A 16,799-nucleotide genomic window follows, 5' to 3' on the forward strand; every position below is an offset into this window, starting at 1 on the left:
GGACGAGTCTCCAGATTCATTCATTCATTCATTCATTCTCCAACCGCTTATTCCGTTACCGGGTCGCGGGCCAAGCTGGAGCCAATCCCAGCAGTCAATGGGCGAGAGGCGGGGCTACACCCTGGACAAGCCGCCAGTCCATCGCAGGGCATGTCTCCAGATTGTCCTTTTGAAGTGTCCAACATGACACAGATGCTGGTTCCATCCCTCAGCTTCATGAAGCTGTGCATTCTGTTTCTGCTGAAGCTGAAGAAGGGCTAGATGAAGCATGCTGAAACTGAAGCTGGGTTAGATGAAGCATGCTGAAGCTGAAGCTGGGCTAGATGAAGCATGCTGAAGCTGGGCTAGATGAAGCATGCTGAAACTGAAGCTGGGCTAGATGAAGCATGCTGAAACTGAAGCTGGGCTAGATGAAGCATGCTGAAGCTGAAGCTGGGTTAGATGAAGCATGCTGAAACTGAAGCTGGGCTAGATGAAGCATGCTGAAGCTGAAGCTGGGCTAGATGAAGCATGCTGAAGCTGAAGCTGGGCTAGATGACGCATGCTGAAGCTGAAGCTGGGCTAGATGAAGCATGCTGAAGCTGGGCTAGATGAAGCATGCTGAAGCTGGGCTAGATGAAGCATGCTGAAGCTGAAGCTGTGCTAGATGAAGCATGCTGAAGCTGAAGCTGGGCTAGATGAAGCACGCTGAAGCTGAAGCTGGGTTAGATGAAGCACGCTGAAGCTGAAGCTGGGCTAGATGAAGCATGCTGAAGCTGAAGCTGGGCTAGATGAAGCATGCTGAAGCTGAAGCTGTGCTAGATGAAGCATGCTGAAGCTGAAGCTGTGCTAGATGAAGCATGCTGAAGCTGTACTGTATTGCCTTACAAGGCCAGCTTGGACAGTGTATTATTTGTAGATGTGAGCATGATGCTTTATATTCTCTATTTTCCTGTTTATAGGTCAAAGCAGGATTGTAACAACTTCACAAGTGCACACAGCTGGCCGTTGCTTACGTTAGCGGTTTGCAGCTTTCCTTGGATAAACGCACAAGTTGCTCTTTTTCTGTTTCTCTCTCAGCAGAACACGATTCATTATCAAATACAACTAAAGCAAGTATTGACGTGTGCACAAGGAGCTGAGCCTTTCAACGGGGACCTGCTGTAAAAGTCCACACGATCGGTCTGAAATCATCTCACACCGTTTCCTTGAGCTTGAACAAATCAATACCATATTGCCCAGTATTTTTATTTGTACTTTATTTTTCAGCATAACACAGTTCAAGACATTATTTTTGACTCCTTTTTCCAAAGACAGAAATAAAAAAGCCCAAAACGAACAGAAGAACATGAGGGGAAGCTCTTCCTGCGTTATTAACGACAGTCATGTTCTTCAGCTTCAGCGTCCAGTCTCGGGTTGGGCGTTGGGGGTTATGGGTTAGAGGTTAGAGGTTAGGGTTGGGGGGGTTGTGTTAGGGAATTTTAGTTCCCAGCTTTTAAAACTATTAAGGTGACCAAAGGCACCTAATAGGCAAATATAATCATGCTTGGCTTGACTAGAAAGCTCGGTCGTATCTTCCATCTCTCTTGAAATCACTGAGGTACTTTATAATTTCATTAAAATTTAGTGGCAAAATGAAAGTTTCTGTTTATTATCATTGTTTTATTTCTGGATCATTTTTAATTTGATGATGCTCCAGGCGAGCAGCTGCTGAGCTGGATCCCTTGGAAGATGTGACGAGTGCTCAAACGGCACGACACGGGGAGAACCCAGAGAGAACCTGGATAGAACCCACGCAGACATGGGGAGAACCCAGAGAGAACCCACGCAGACACGGAGAGAACCTGGATAGAACCCACGCAGACACGGGGAGAACCCGGAGAGAACCCACGCAGACACGGATAGAACCCACGCAGACACGGAGAGAACCCGGAGAGAACCCACGCAGACACGGAGAGAACCTGGATAGAACCCACGCAGACATGGGGAGAACCCGGAGAGACGTCACAGGATGGACAATGTACAGGCACTTTTATTTGCATGTTTTTATGTGTTGGTAATATTGTGTGCTTTTATTTTGAAGTGTTTTTAATGTGCACGGTGTGCCTTTGACTTCCTGTTTTAATCCGAAAATTGTTCAGACCTGTGGTCGATGGCGACCTGAACCAATGAGCATCGAACCGGGAGCCGCAGCAGAAGACAGGGCGCCAGAGGGCGCCAGAGCACGAAGCGTAACACGGCGGGCGGGCGGAGCTAACCTGCCCTCCGTGCGGAGTTACCGTTCCGTTCTGGGCGTGATGGAGCGTCAAACGTGTGCCGGTCAATACCGCCACCTGCTGGAGCATGGGAATCATTACAAGCAGCCCAATGAAGCTACGCAATAATAAGGTATTTGTATTGTATTATTTCATGTATTAATTAAAGTTAAAATATCTTTATACAACGTGAACTGCTGTCCACACGGTGTGTCCACGTTGGGACACGTCCTGGGTTAGGGTTAGTCCAGGTCGTGTGACGTCGCCTCGGCAACAGCAGGGGAAATGGAGGTCAAAGAGAGGGGCCGGTTTTCACGTGGGGCCACACCTGCCCAGTCGGGTTCACAGGTAGAGCAGGTCCACCCCGAGTCCGGCTAAAGGACCCAGCAGAACCCGGGTCGACCCTGATGCCCCCCCAGACCGCACAGGACTACAGCCGGACCCTCTGAACTAAATAGCTACAAATCAATACATTTAAATCAGAATAAAACCTTCGTTCATTCATTCATAAGATTCAAGTCCATAAAATGAGAGTTCTGTCGTGAAACTGAAACCCGATCCAGACACAAACTGAAAACGGAGACAACGGAACCAGGACATAGAACGAGGTGGCCGGATTTCCCAGCATGCCTTGAGGCGGTGCGTTCAGGGCCACGAGGCGTCACAACCGCTCTGGAACCTGAACGCGAAATCTCGCCAGCTGTAAATCACTTGGCTCCGCCCACACGATTCATACAAGGTACCAATTTACATGTAATGAATTATATGGTAATATTTTCTGATTTACCTTTAATATCAAATGTTGGCAGTAGAAAGATCAATCAATCATCATCTCTGAAGCAAACAGATCAATCACTGATATCAGGAACAGAAACGCTCCAGTCTGATTGGCCGCTCCGCGGCGGGGAGACGAGATAGGTCACCGCCCACTGCAGCAGCGGGTCGGACACCTTCAGACGGCAGAAGTTCTGCAGCGCCGGGCCGGACCGCCGGTAGGAATACGAGAACGGAGCGCCGTCGCCGTGGACCGCGGGAGGCCTCGGGCCCCCCCGGCCGCGTGGCCCGCGGGAGGCCTCGGGCCCCCCCCGGCCGCGTGGACCCCGGGGAGGCCTCGGGCCCCCCCCGGCCGCGTGGACCGCGGGAGGCCTCGGGCCCCCCCCGGCCGCGTGGCCCGCGGGAGGCCTCGGGCCCCCCCCGGCCGCGTGGCCCCCGGGAGGCCTCGGGCCCCCCCCGGCCGCGTGGCCCGGGCGCTGGAGACCGGGCTCTCTGGGGAGGGAGTCAAAGAGCCACGATGGAGGACTCCCCCCGACCTCCTCCTCCTCCGCCTCCTCCTCCCCTCCCCCTCCTCCTCCCCCTCCCCCTCCTCCTCCTCCTCCTCCTCCTCCCCCTCCTCCTCCTCCTCCTCCCGAACGGTTTCCGGCGAGGAATCGCATCTCTTCCTCTTTGCCTTTCCAGACGTCTTCTTTTCTTGGTCCAGAGTCGGATGCTTTCCATCCGGAACGTCGGTGCACGGTTCATCTACGGGAGAGGACGAGGACGAGGACGAGGACGAGGACGAGGACGAGGACGAGGACGAGGACGAGGACGAGGACGAGGACGAGGACGAGGCGGAGCCGGCCTGCGGATGGTTCTGGTACGGGGGCAGGAAGCTGTGAGCAGGTTCAAGCCCAGAGGGATTCTGCAGCGGCGCTGCTTCTGGGGACGCATCAGAGGACGAGGAGGTGCAACCTGGTGGAGGGAAAATGTCCCACGGGTTGGACAAAGGCCTGACGCCTCCGTCAAGCAACTCCAAGTTCATGTCCTCCTCATCGCCGTGGACTCCTGTCCTGTCCTCTACGTGGCCACCAGAGGGCTGCACAGCCCCCGAAGACGAGCCCCCGACTGGTGAGTCCCTCGCTCTGTCCTCGCAGGCTGGTTCCGCCGTCCACTGCTGAGCGTCGTCCTCTGGAATGAGAAGACACTTAATGGGGACACTAAAGCGCTCCGCTCCCTTGTCTCTGAGCCTATCACAGCCCCAGCTCGTCACGGTGGGTGTGTCCAGGTGGGCCAGCGGGGGGACAGGACGACTGCTGCCCATCATCCTGTCCCGGACGTCCTCCAGGATGTCCTGCATGCAGTCGTCCTGCCACTCCCCCAGCAGCTCAGACAGGTCCAGTCCTCCCTGGCTGGTCTCAGGACCCTGCAGCTTCAGGGCCTTCCACGTGTCACAGACCTTCTGCCTGACGGAGGACAGCGTGGTGCAGCTGGGGACGTCGTGTCTCAGAGGACAGGCTGCGCTCACAGAGACCTTGTGCACTGCTAAGAAGAACCTGCACCTGGTCAGCTCGGGCACCATGTGGAACTGCAGCTGGTACTCCCGAACGTGCACGACGGTGTCCAGGAGACTGTTGAGTGTCTCGATGTCCTCGTGGCTCGTCAGATGCTCCCAAGCCGCTGCAGTGAGGACGGCAGGAATCTGGACAAGCCCGTCGGACAGGAAGACCAGGCTGCTGGGGGCGCCGCAGCTCCGAGCCTGGGACGGGGACATCTCACCCACAGCGAGGACGTAAGAGGACAGCTGTCTGGGGCTGCTGTCCTCCTGGCTGCCGTAGCTCCGAATGACGGCCTCGATCCACGGGACGGGCCGCTCCGAGCAAGCTGCTGCACGTAGGGAGCTGGGGACATTGTCCCCAAAGCCATGTCCCGGTAGGACTTTGTAGTTCCTTAATCACAACATGACATGAAAGCTAGAGACGAGACGGAAGCTACTCACAAATACTCTGTTGTTTCAACGCGCTCGGACGAGCTCGTCACTGCTAGCTAGCCGAAACCACAGCTAAAAACAGTCACTGCTAGCTAGCCGAAACCACAGCTAAAAACAGTCACTGCCGCTTTAACGAAATCCTGCACGCAAGTATCGCGATACCTTTGACGCCTCGGGTTCATCTGACCGGAAACAACGTTGGTGCAGAGACGAAATGGTTTCTTCAAAATAAAAATCCCCAAAATCCCACCTCTCTTTGGTTAACTTTAAATCGTGTTCGTGTGTTGTTCACCTTAAACGTTACATCGGTTGTTGTGTAAATGTTGGACCTTTGACTATCTGCACGCATCCCGCCTTGCTCATGAGGCGTTCATGATCTTATGAAACGCCGTTCAGACAATAACTCCGAAAATAAAATGCTTGTGTTTGAAATATTTGGTTGTCTTGCTTTGATAAGAACTTTGGTCACAAATTGTTTTCAATTGTTGTACATGTGTCCGATACAAAAATGTATTAGCATAGGGGTTGTTGTTTTAACAATATTTTTCCTTGACCCTGAATGCAGCATAATTCATGACGCCTTGAAGCGTTCTTGTGCTGGTCAGGTAGCACGCAGGTATTCCCTTAGCACCAAGGTAAGACAACAAACCGGAATAGTTAGAATAAACGCGTGACACGTCTGAATAATAAAAGACAACGCTAATGTGTTTGTAACTTTAGCCACTGGATAACCCAATCAGAGTCACGTTAGCCGACCTAGCTCTTCCTTTGCTGTATTGTAAATAACATTTGTTGTTACGTCACGTCTTCTGCCACACAGGAGCGGCTGTTTGTCGATGGTTGTTTTGCTAGTAGCCTAGCCCTTGTTTTGCTAGTAGCCTAGCCCCTGTTTTGCTCGTAGCCTAGTCCTTGTTTTGCTAGTGGTCTAGCCCTTGTTTTGCTAGTAGTCTAGCCCTTGTTCTGTTCGTAGCCTAGTCCTTGTTTTGTTCGTAGCCTAGTCCTTGTTTTGCTAGTAGTCTAGCCCTTGTTTTGCTAGTAGCCTAGCCCATGTTTTGCTCGTAGCTTAGCCCGTTTTGCTAGTAGCCTAGCCATTGTTTTGCTAGTAGTCTAGCCCTTGTTTTGCTAGTAGTCTAGCCCTTGTTTTGCTAGTAGTCTAGCCCTTGTTTTGCTCGTAGCCTAGCCCATGTTTTGCTCGTAGCTTAGCCCGTTTTGCTCGTAGCCTAGCCCTTGTTTTGCTCGTAGCCTAGCCCTTGTTTTGCTAGTAGCCTAGCCATTGTTTTGCTAGTAGTCTAGCCCTTGTTTTGCTAGTAGTCTAGCCCTTGTTTTGTTTGTAGCCTAGCCCTTGTTTTGCTCGTAGCCTAGCCCTTGTTTTGCTAGTAGTCTAGCCCTTGTTTTGCTAGTAGCCTAGCCCATGTTTTGCTCGTAGCTTAGCCCGTTTTGCTCGTAGCCTAGCCCTTGTTTTGTTCGTAGCCTAGTCCTTGTTTTGCTAGTAGCCTAGCCCTTGTTTTGCTAGTAGTCTAGCCCTTGTTTTGCTAGTAGCCTAGCCCATGTTTTGCTCGTAGCTTAGCCCGTTTTGCTCGTAGCCTAGCCCTTGTTTTGCTCGTAGCCTAGCCCTTGTTTTGCTAGTAGCCTAGCCATTGTTTTGCTAGTAGTCTAGCCCTTGTTTTGCTAGTAGTCTAGCCCTTGTTTTGCTAGTAGTCTAGCCCTTGTTTTGCTAGTAGTCTAGCCCTTGTTTTGCTCGTAGCCTAGCCCATGTTTTGCTCGTAGCTTAGCCCGTTTTGCTCGTAGCCTAGCCCTTGTTTTGCTCGTAGCCTAGCCCTTGTTTTGCTAGTAGCCTAGCCATTGTTTTGCTAGTAGTCTAGCCCTTGTTTTGCTAGTAGTCTAGCCCTTGTTTTGTTTGTAGCCTAGCCCTTGTTTTGCTCGTAGCCTAGCCCTTGTTTTGCTAGTATCCTAGCCATTGTTTTGCTAGTAGTCTAGCCCTTGTTTTGCTAGTAGTCTAGCCCTTGTTTTGTTTGTAGCCTAGTCCTTGTTTTGCTAGTAGCCTAGCCCCTGTTTTGCTAGTAGCCTAGCCCTTACGAACCATTTCTTAATGTACTGTATACAGCATGTTGCACAGAAGCAAGTGTGCCGCCCGTTGGCTCACCTTGATATTTAAACACGTCATTTACTACAGAAATGCCTTCTGTGTTGTGTTTTGTCCGTAGATATGCCACATTCTGAATGTGAACCCGGTTCGAAGGTTTCGGACCCACAACATTCCCAGAGACTCCTCAGGGTCCTTCGCACATTCTGGCAAGAGCAAAGTTTCCACGATGCGCTGCTGGTGGTTGACGGAGAGGAGCTCCCAGTCCAGAAGAACATCCTGGCTGCTGCTAGCCCGTATATCAGGTCAGGACAGCGCCCAGGTGTTCAGGAGAGTCACAGAACCGCGTTTACTGTGGTCTCTGGCGCTTACAGTGTTAGCATGGGTGCGACGAAGCCTTTTGTCATTTGCAACGAGCCAGGCCTGACGATCTAAAAACGAGGACTGGTTCTTAGTTTCACACGTCTCATATTCTGTCATGATTTCTGTCAGGACCAAGCTACACTATAATCCTCCGAAAGAAGATGGTTCTACATACAGAATTGAGCTGCAGGGGGTCACCATGCCCATCATGAAACAGATTCTGGACTACATCTTCAGTGGTGAAGTGAGTGTGGAGGCCGCGTTGGCGTGCTCGGGTGTTGAGCGAGCACACGGGAGGGTCCTGCGTGCGTCCGTGAGGGCATCCAAACCAGACGTTAACGTTGGTGCTGTGTAACGGACCGCTCCACATGACCAAGAAAGAAAAACCTCGATAGTTAAACATGTCATTTACTGCAGTGATGCAGATGTTGTTGGTTCAGACGGGACAGCCCTGGATGAGGTCCGAGCTTTCCTCTACGGTTCTCCACTTGTCATTGGACCGCTAGGGAAATATTAATAGCAGTTTTGAACATATTTGTGTGTCTAACTTTTCATACTGTTCATTTCAGATTGCTTTGAGTGAAGAAACGATCCAGGACATGGTGCAGGCCTCTGACCTCCTGCTCCTCACCGAGCTCAAGTCCCTTTGCTGCCAGTTCCTGGAGAGCTGCATCACTGCAGAGAACTGCCTCGGCATCCGGCTCTTCTCTCTGCACTACTGCCTCAACCACGTCTACTACGTGGCCACCGAGTTCCTGCAGACGCACTTCGGCGATGTGGCCGTCACAGAGGAATTCCGTGAGCTGCCGGTGAAGCGGCTCTGTGAGGTGCTGGCCATGGAGAAGCTGAATGTGGGCAATGAAAAGCGTGTGCTTGAAGCAGTGGTGCAATGGTTAGCGCACGACCCAGACGACCGCAGGGTAGGTGATGCGTTCACGGTCAGGGCGAAACATGTAAAAAAACGTTTTCCCACTTCTTTGGTCACCTGCTGATTAGAATAATAATATATAGGGGGCGACAGTGGTTGAGAGGGTCGTCCTACGACCGAGAGGTTGGCGGTTCGATCCCCGGCTCAGGCGCATGTGTACACTGTCGTTGCGCCCGGGCGCATGCGCACGCTGCCACCAGCAGCAGCTCAAACTGCTGTCCCTCCAAGGGACAGATTAATAAAGTATTAGTATATTATTAGTAGTATTAGTATAAAACGAGAAAAGCACTCGGAGCACAGACCTCCCCCAAGCAGCTCGTCCCCCTCCTAACTGGATCTCCACCGTCCCCACGGTGATCTGGATCAGCACCAGATCTTTATACACCAACATGAAAAGTTAAAGTGAATCAGAGATTCGATGTGTATTTTTAACAGATTTCTTCCTGACTCCATTCTGGATCAGATCCAGATGGAATTCGGTGGTGAGATAGAGCCCCCCCCCCCCCCCCCCCCCCCTACATGATCCAGAATCCAGGATCTCTTCTGGATCAGCACCACAATTGAATCATTTGTTATGGTAACATTCCCAACACTTCCTGAACATTTGATCAAGGTCCGTCCAGAACCCTGTGTGGCTTTAATGCTGTTTCTTCCTCTTGTGTTCGTGCTCTCGCGTTCTCGTTTTTCGGGCGATGAGCACAGGTAAGGGCTGGAACCTGGGTTACCTGGTGAAACGGGAGCCTTCCGCTGAGCGCACGGCTCAAAACAGCGGCCTTCATTTTCAAGTTTCACTAACGTTATGTCGGGACGGGAGGATGCTGAGCTATGGCCTGGTAACCCTGTGCCTTGCAGTACCCCCCCCCCCCCCCCCCACAGCAGGATGGGGCCATTGGTGTTTGTCCTCCGCAGGGTGATCGCTGCCTTGCTGCTACGCTCTGAGGCTTCTGTATCGCAGGCAGGAGTGAGTTTGATTCCTCCTCTCTTTGCAGGTTCACATGAAGGAGGTGATGTCTGCCGTCTGGCTGCAGGGTCTGGACGAAGGGTACCTGAGGGAGCAGGTAGGGAAGCCGCTCCACGACAGCTGCTTCATCGTGTGATCAAAATGCAACGGCGTGCTCTCCCATCAGGCAATGGGCGAGCCGCTGATGAGGGAGCTGATCAGAGAGTTCTGTCAGCCGCTGCTGCAGGCGGGTCAGCTGCACGGCGAGGCGCTGCTGGCCTCCTTCAAGCCCAGAGGCTACTCGGAGTGCATCGTTGTGGCTGGAGGAGAGGATCGCAAGTGAGTCACCAGCCTTATGGTTAGCAGTTCCTCTCAGGAGTCGATGTCATTATTTATTAGTGACATTATATAATGATTCAGTTTTATTTATGTAGCGCCAGATCACAACAGGAAGTCATCTCAGGGCTTTACAGGAGTAGCGGGGAGAGACAGAACCCAACTTGAGCAAGGAAAACTTCCCTTTAACAGGCAGAAACCTTGGACAGAACCTGATCAGACGCTATTAAAGGTCATTGGTGACTTTAACTAATGCTGAGCTCTGAAACACGACTGGAAAACCTCAAATAACTGATTGGAGCTGACTGGAAACTGCTTTCTCTAGAATCCTAGACAGGAATGGAAGGTTTGAACAAAAACATGGGATGGACACCGTCTCTCCGAATGAGACCAGGTCCCCCCAGAATGTCCGCCAGGTATCGATGAAGCCTGGACAGCCGGCGGTTCACTGAGGACATGTGTATGTAATAGTGTGTTAAAGACGCTGGTCTGCAGGCGTCGGTCAAAGGTCACGGTGATGAATGAGCTGGCGGCGTGCAACGTGGGCTAAGCCTTCCTCAGCGGCGTCCGCTGACTTCCTGTCTGCTCTGCTGCTTTGGCTTTTGTCCAGAAGCAGGACGCCGTCCGCTGCGATGCGCTGCATGTGTCCCCTCTATGACGCGCACAGACAGGCCTGGATCGAGCTGCAGCCCATGAACGTAGCGCGCCACGGCCACGGGCTGGTCGCCACCGGTGGGTGTTCCTCCAGTGACGGTCTTCAGTCCACCAGGGCAGCCGGCAGGTCCATTAATGCCCCCCCCCCCCCCGTCTTCTGTCTGTCAGAGGGCTTCCTGTTTGTGATGGGTGGGCGAGACGAACACCGAGCAGTCGTGGACAGCGTGGAGAAATACGACCCGGACTCCAACGCTTGGTGCCTCCTGCCCCCCATGCTGCAGGTCGGCGTTAAACGCCCTTTGGCCGTGATCCTCTGAACACCTGCATGAATTACATGAGAGCTTTTCATGAAACTTGGTGGAGGCACTTGACAAGGAGGAGACGTCCATATTAGGAAGCAACGTAGCCATCTGTTTGTGCCGTCCGTTCTGACGTTAGTTACACTCCCAGTAAAGATGCTGGTTTCCCTCGCCGAAGGGGAGGCGGGGGTACTGCAATTGGGTCCGTTTGTTTGTTTGTTTGTCTGTCTGTCTGTCTGTCTGTCTGTTTGTTTGTCTGTTTGTCTGTCCGAGCGCATAACGCAAAAACTAGTAACCCACTCGACTTGAAACCTTTACACAAGCAAGGTTCTGTCCGTGGCTCGGTCCTCCCCGAGAATGGCGTTGATCCGGATCTGGATCCAGATTCTAGAATTATTTTTACATCTGGAATCGTGCCTGTGCTGTAAACTGCCACTTTAAGAGGGAGGGACACGAATGGCATGATGGGAAAAAGAGTCCAGAAGGAGTCTTGTAGTACGTTCCGGAGCAGCAAGCTAGAGCAGGTTTGGCCCCTCTGATCCGGAAGCCCTGTTTACTGTCTCACAAGATCCAATAGTCTATTGGAGGCGGAGTCTGCAGTTTCTGATTGTCTTTGTAGTTCCTGCTTCATTTCCAGTCGAGGAAGGATCCGGTTCTACTTGCAGTCCTGCAGGACTGATTCACGCTTCAGCTCAAAGCTTGGACGCAGAGCGTCTCTGAAATTAGAATAATGTTGATCATAATGTTAATGCTGCTAATTAGCTTCTGCTATCGGCACCATGAACGTGTGTTTGATCTTTGTGCTGCTGTGCTCAGACCCGGGAGAACTTCGGCGTGGTGGAGGTGGACGGTCTCATCTACGTTCTTGGAGGAGAAAACGAGGACGCGGAGCTGGTCACCGTTGAGGTGTTTGACCCGCACGTCAGCACCTGGAGAACTCAGACCAGCATGACCATGATCCGCAAGGTAACGGCATCCCCGGCCCGGTTCAGTTCTGACCGTCATGATCTCAGCGAGAGGGGAGACCTCGCTGACACTGGGACATTGTGAGGGGACACATCTTCTGTCTTCGCCTTCAGGTCGGCTGCTACGCCGCCATGAACAAGAGGATCTATGCGATGGGGGGGGGCTCCTACGGAAAACTGTTTGACTCGGTCGAGTGCTTCGACATCAAGACCCAGCAATGGACGGGCCTCTGTCCTCTGAAAGAGAGGAGGTGAGACTGTCTCTGGTCCGTTTGCATCACGGAGGCACCGCGAGTTCAAATCCAGCCTTGCAGCGACGCCCTTTGAGTCGTCTTTAGCGGTATGAAATCCATCTGGATGTCTCGTCGTCCTCGCGTCCCCCGGCTGGACCCAAACGGGGCGTTTTGCAGGCAGCGCTAACATGTTGGTCTCTTATGGTCCTGGATGTCTCGTCGTCCTCGCGTCCCCCGGCTGGACCCAAACGGGGCGTTTTGCAGGCAGCGCTAACATGTTGGTCTCTTATGGTCCTGGATGTCTCGTCGTCCTCGCGTCCCCCGGCTGGACCCAAACGGGGCGTTTTGCAGGCAGCGCTAACATGTTGGTCTCTTATGGTCCTGCTCAGGTTCGGTTCGGTGGCGTGTGGCGTCGGACAGGAACTCTACGTGTTCGGAGGCGTTAGAAGCCAAGAGAATGACAACCCAGAGCAGCGACAGATGATGACCTGCAAGTCTGAGTTTTACCACGACGAGATTCGGAGGTCAGTCGAACGCCAGCGCTCCAGAAGTTCTTGTTCCAACGCTCGTCTAATGTGGAGCTTTAAAGATCGTTCTTAACCTCCAAAGCCAAAGATCAGAACAAGCAGCAATCAATAGAGGTGATCGACGGAGGACGATGCAAAGGACGGGGCTAGAGGACGACCCAGGAGAAGAGACATGGACGTAGTGAGGGAGGACATGAGAGTGGCTGGTGTTGGGGAGGACGATGCAAAGGACAGGGCTAGAGGACGACCCAGGAGAAGAGACATGGACGTAGTGAGGGAGGACATGAGAGTGGCTGGTGTTGGGGAGGACGATGCAAAGGACAGGACTAGAGGACGACCCAGGAGAAGAGACATGGACGTAGTGAGGGAGGACATGAGAGTGGCTGGTGATGGGGAGGACGATGCAAAGGACAGGACTAGAGGACGACCCAGGAGAAGAGACATGGACGTAGTGAGGGAGGACATGAGAGTGGCTGGTGTTGGGGAGGACGATGCAAAGGACAGGACTAGAGGACGACCCAGGAGAAGACACGTGGACGTAGTGAGGGACACACATGGTGATGTTTACACCGTGTCTTCCTGGTGCAGGTGGATGTTCCTGGACGACCAGAGTCTTTGCGTCCACACCAGCTCGTCCTTCGTCTACGGCGCTGTCCCCATTGGAGCGAGCGTCTACGTGGTGGGCGACCTGGACACAGGTGGGTAGAAGAGCTCCGCCCCCCAGCAGCTCTGACGGGCTTCCGGTGTCCGATGTTTGTGACGTCTGTCGTTCCCTCTCCAGGAACGAGCTTCGACTACATCCGGGAGTTCCGCCGCAGCAACGGGACGTGGCATCGTACGAAGCACATGCTAGCCACCGACCTGTCCAAAACCGCCTGCGCCGCCCTGCGCATCGCCAACTGCCGGCTGTTCCGCCTGCAGCTGAGCCAGGGCATGTTCCGGATCCGCGTCTGACTCTCAGGCTGCAGCGTCGTCCCTCAAGGTCCAGGGCCGGGACTCCCCTCTTTCAGGACGCGACGGGGGAAAAGGCTTTTTGACGTGGATTCTCAGTCCATCTTGAGTTCTAAATATTGCTTTTCTTTTTAACATGGATTCGTTCTTTCATGATATCTGTGATCTGTTGCTCGATCAAGGATTTAAAGCAGGGGTCCCCAAACTTTGTCCTGTGAGGGCCACATAACTCCTCCCTTCTCTAATGGGGGGTCCCCAAACTCCTCCCTTCTCTGATGCGGGGGCGGGGTCAGTTTGTACAGGAACAGTGTGACGATGGCAGGGGGGCCTAAACATTTATTGTTTTCCAGACAGCCATCAAATAACCAAATAACAAGAGGAAAAAGTCAGGAAATAAATAACACTATTAATAATATAAATAATAACACTATTAATAAAATAAATAATAACAATATTAATAAAATAAATAATAACACTATTAATAAAATAAATAATAACACTATTAATAAAATAAATAATAACACTATCAATAAAATAAATAACACTATTAATAAAATAAATAACACTATTAATAATATAAATAATAACACTATTAATAAAATAAATAATAACACTATCAATAAAATAAATAACACTATTAATAAAATAAATAACACTATTAATAATATAAATAATAACACTATTAATAAAATAAATAATAACACTATTAATAATATCAATAATAACACTATTAATAATATCAATAATAACACTATTAATAAAATAAATAACACTATTAATAATATAAATAACAACACTATTAATAATATCAATAATAAAACTATTAATAAAATAAATAACATTATTAATAATATAAATAATAACACTATTGATAATATCAATAATAACAATATTAATAAAATAAATAATAACCAAATAACCCTTTCTTCACAGAAAAACTCAGGAAAAGAATTATAACATTATTAATATAAATAACTTACTAAAATAAATAATAACACTATTAATAATATAAATAACACTATTAATAAAATAAATAATAACACTATTAATAATATCAATAACACTATCAATAAAATAAATAACACTATTAATAATATCAATAACACTATTAATAAAATAAATAACACTATTAATAAAATAAATAACACTATTAATAAAATAAATAATAATCAAATAACCCTTTCCGGTTTCGTCACAGAAACAAAGTCCATTGAACATTAACTTTCTGGTCGTACGTGATCATCATTACAATTGTCCCAAACGAAAGGAAGAATGCTTTTCTTCATAGTATTGATATATTCTCCATTATCAATATTATTTTTAGGAAAAACAAGATCCACCCAATACCATTATTGATCCCCCACACGGCGACTCAGACCGCTAATGCTGATCCATAAATTTTGTTTTGATCTTCAGAATGCACTCGACACATGCACGGACGATCCAACTTGATCCAGGGCCCGTGCAGAGCTGCTCTGTCGTGGAGCGAGGCTTCCAGGCGCTGCAGCCTTCAGGTCACGTGGGAAAATGCTATTAATGAATGCAAAGTGAGGGGTTTACAATGGCGAGCTCCATTACAGTAGAGAAAATAGCATATGCTATCACGTGAACGTGAAGTCGCCAATAAGCCAGCTGACCCGCTCGTCTTTAGCGTCACTTCAGCAACAGCGTGAAGATGTTTTATTGACTGGTCTTTATTTCCTGCAGTAGTTTCACACTAATGCTCATAAATAATGCCCGGGTCCTGGAAGACTAGCTCCGACATTGAGGGTCCTGGAAGACTAGCTCCGACATTGAGGGTCCTGGAAGACTAGCTCCGACATTGAGGGTCCTGGAAGACTAGCTCCGACATTGAGGGTCCTGGAAGACTAGCACCGACATTGAGGGTCCTGGAAGACTAGCACCGACATTGAGGGTCCTGGAAGACTAGCACCGACATTGAGGGTCCTGGAAGACTAGCACCGACATTGAGCAACAACTCATGCTCTTAACTATAAAAGTATTTTTGGTATCAGTAATATTTGATGATGATTCCGGATCAGCTAATGATCGGTCCTGCTCACCTGTCCGGTTTGGACGTGCCCTTCGGCGCAGCTCGGGGATCGACCGTCCCTCTTCCTGCAGTAAATAGGGGACGGCTAGGCGCTGCTCTGTGTCCTAAACAAAGCTGGGCCCACACGCCAGCGCCTCATGACCGTATACGTGGTGATGAACTTGAACGCACCACAAGCAAATATATTAGCTGCCTGACCTGAACAAACGCTCGATGTGAAGGGGGGGTGAAACCGAAAACCGAAGCGTACTTTGATCGCTGATGCATGCAGACCTTTTTTATGTGTTGGACACACGTATCACAGCTGCATCAAAGGAAATAAAAACCCAAAGTACTCAAAGGGATATGCTGTTTGTTTTGTCTGCATCCAAACACCAGATGTTAAGGCGGGGCTTAATCTGAGTGATAGGAGGCCGTTGTCTGCACACTTCGCTTTAGCTTGGGCTCCAGCAGTCTGCGTAGCGTCGGATGTTTTTGGTCGCATGTCCTGTCTCCTCTGAAGACTGGAAGTATCCATCATAAACCTCTCAGCTCGTCGACAGGAGTCTGAAAAATCTCCAGAACCCATTTTGTCCAAGGGCCACATCGGCATCATGGTGGCCCTCCAAGGGCCAGCTGTAACTGTAACAGTGTAAATGTAACTACATGTATACTCCTTAAGTTACAAACATTACACAGCCAATTGCATAAGACAAAATATATGGATCGCTTATTGCTGTAATAACCTCCGCCGAGGTAAGATAACTCTCACTGCTAGCAAGATAACTCGAAAGGTTCCCGTTACGGATCAGGATGTTGTTTTCAGGGAATGTTACCAGGAACAGACGATTAGAGTTTGGTGGCGACCCAGAAGAGATCCTAGATTCTGGATTATTCGTTAACATTGCAGTTAATGGAACTTCAAGATTTGTTCCTCAATATCTGGGTTTATTACTGAGCAATGTTTATGGAATTTGATATAGTCGTTTAGGGTGGGGGTCTCTATCTTACCACCAAATTTAATCTGGATCAGATCTAGAATGGAGTCAGGAACAAATATTTTATTTTAACATTAAAACCATTTGTGGATTAAAAAATACACATCAACTCTGATTCACTTTGACTTTTCATGTTGGTGTATAAAGATACCAAGAACAATCTAGAACCTTCTGGTGCTGATCCAGATCACTGTGTGGACGGTGTAGATCCAGTTAGGAGGGGAACGAGCTGCTTGGGGGAGGTCTGTGCTCTCTGAGTTGATTTCCAGTTATAACATTAATCCTTTCAATTTATCAGGTTAAGAAAACCACATTACTCCATCGATCAATAATCAAACTTATTCAAATAAATAATGCTAAATAATAAATAAATAAAAATATCATCCAACACAAGTTATGCCATTATTGTTGTTCAAAACTCTTTTGTCACAGTTGAGAGGAGCAGAGCTGCAGAACAACCAAAAAGCGAGCTGCTCAGAACACGTGTGACAGACGCAGCCTTTTACCGAAACA

At 49.7% G+C, this 16,799-nt stretch overlaps 2 protein-coding genes across 2 annotated transcripts; one reads left to right on the forward strand and one right to left on the reverse strand.

Annotated features, from left to right (window-relative positions):
• Positions 1 to 3,186: 3,186 nt before the first annotated feature.
• Positions 3,187 to 5,027, reverse strand: acd (ACD shelterin complex subunit and telomerase recruitment factor). Its single transcript, XM_068739158.1, has one exon. It carries the CDS (start codon positions 4,759 to 4,761, stop codon positions 3,187 to 3,189), a length of 1,575 nt encoding a protein of 524 aa, XP_068595259.1. The 5' UTR covers positions 4,762 to 5,027.
• A 2,156-nt stretch (positions 5,028 to 7,183) lies between these two features.
• Positions 7,184 to 13,355, forward strand: gan (gigaxonin). Its single transcript, XM_068739352.1, has 12 exons — positions 7,184 to 7,365; positions 7,553 to 7,667; positions 7,993 to 8,343; positions 9,341 to 9,409; positions 9,479 to 9,630; positions 10,238 to 10,359; positions 10,450 to 10,562; positions 11,397 to 11,546; positions 11,660 to 11,796; positions 12,168 to 12,302; positions 12,894 to 13,003; positions 13,087 to 13,355. The coding sequence occupies exons 1-12, from the start codon at positions 7,184 to 7,186 to the stop codon at positions 13,257 to 13,259; spliced, it is 1,809 nt and encodes a 602-aa protein (XP_068595453.1). The 3' UTR covers positions 13,260 to 13,355.
• The last annotated feature ends 3,444 nt before the right edge of the window (positions 13,356 to 16,799 follow it).

Source organism: Brachionichthys hirsutus, chromosome 5 (genome assembly GCF_040956055.1).
Source record: "Brachionichthys hirsutus isolate HB-005 chromosome 5, CSIRO-AGI_Bhir_v1, whole genome shotgun sequence".
Classification (NCBI taxonomy): Eukaryota; Metazoa; Chordata; class Actinopteri; order Lophiiformes; family Brachionichthyidae; genus Brachionichthys; species Brachionichthys hirsutus.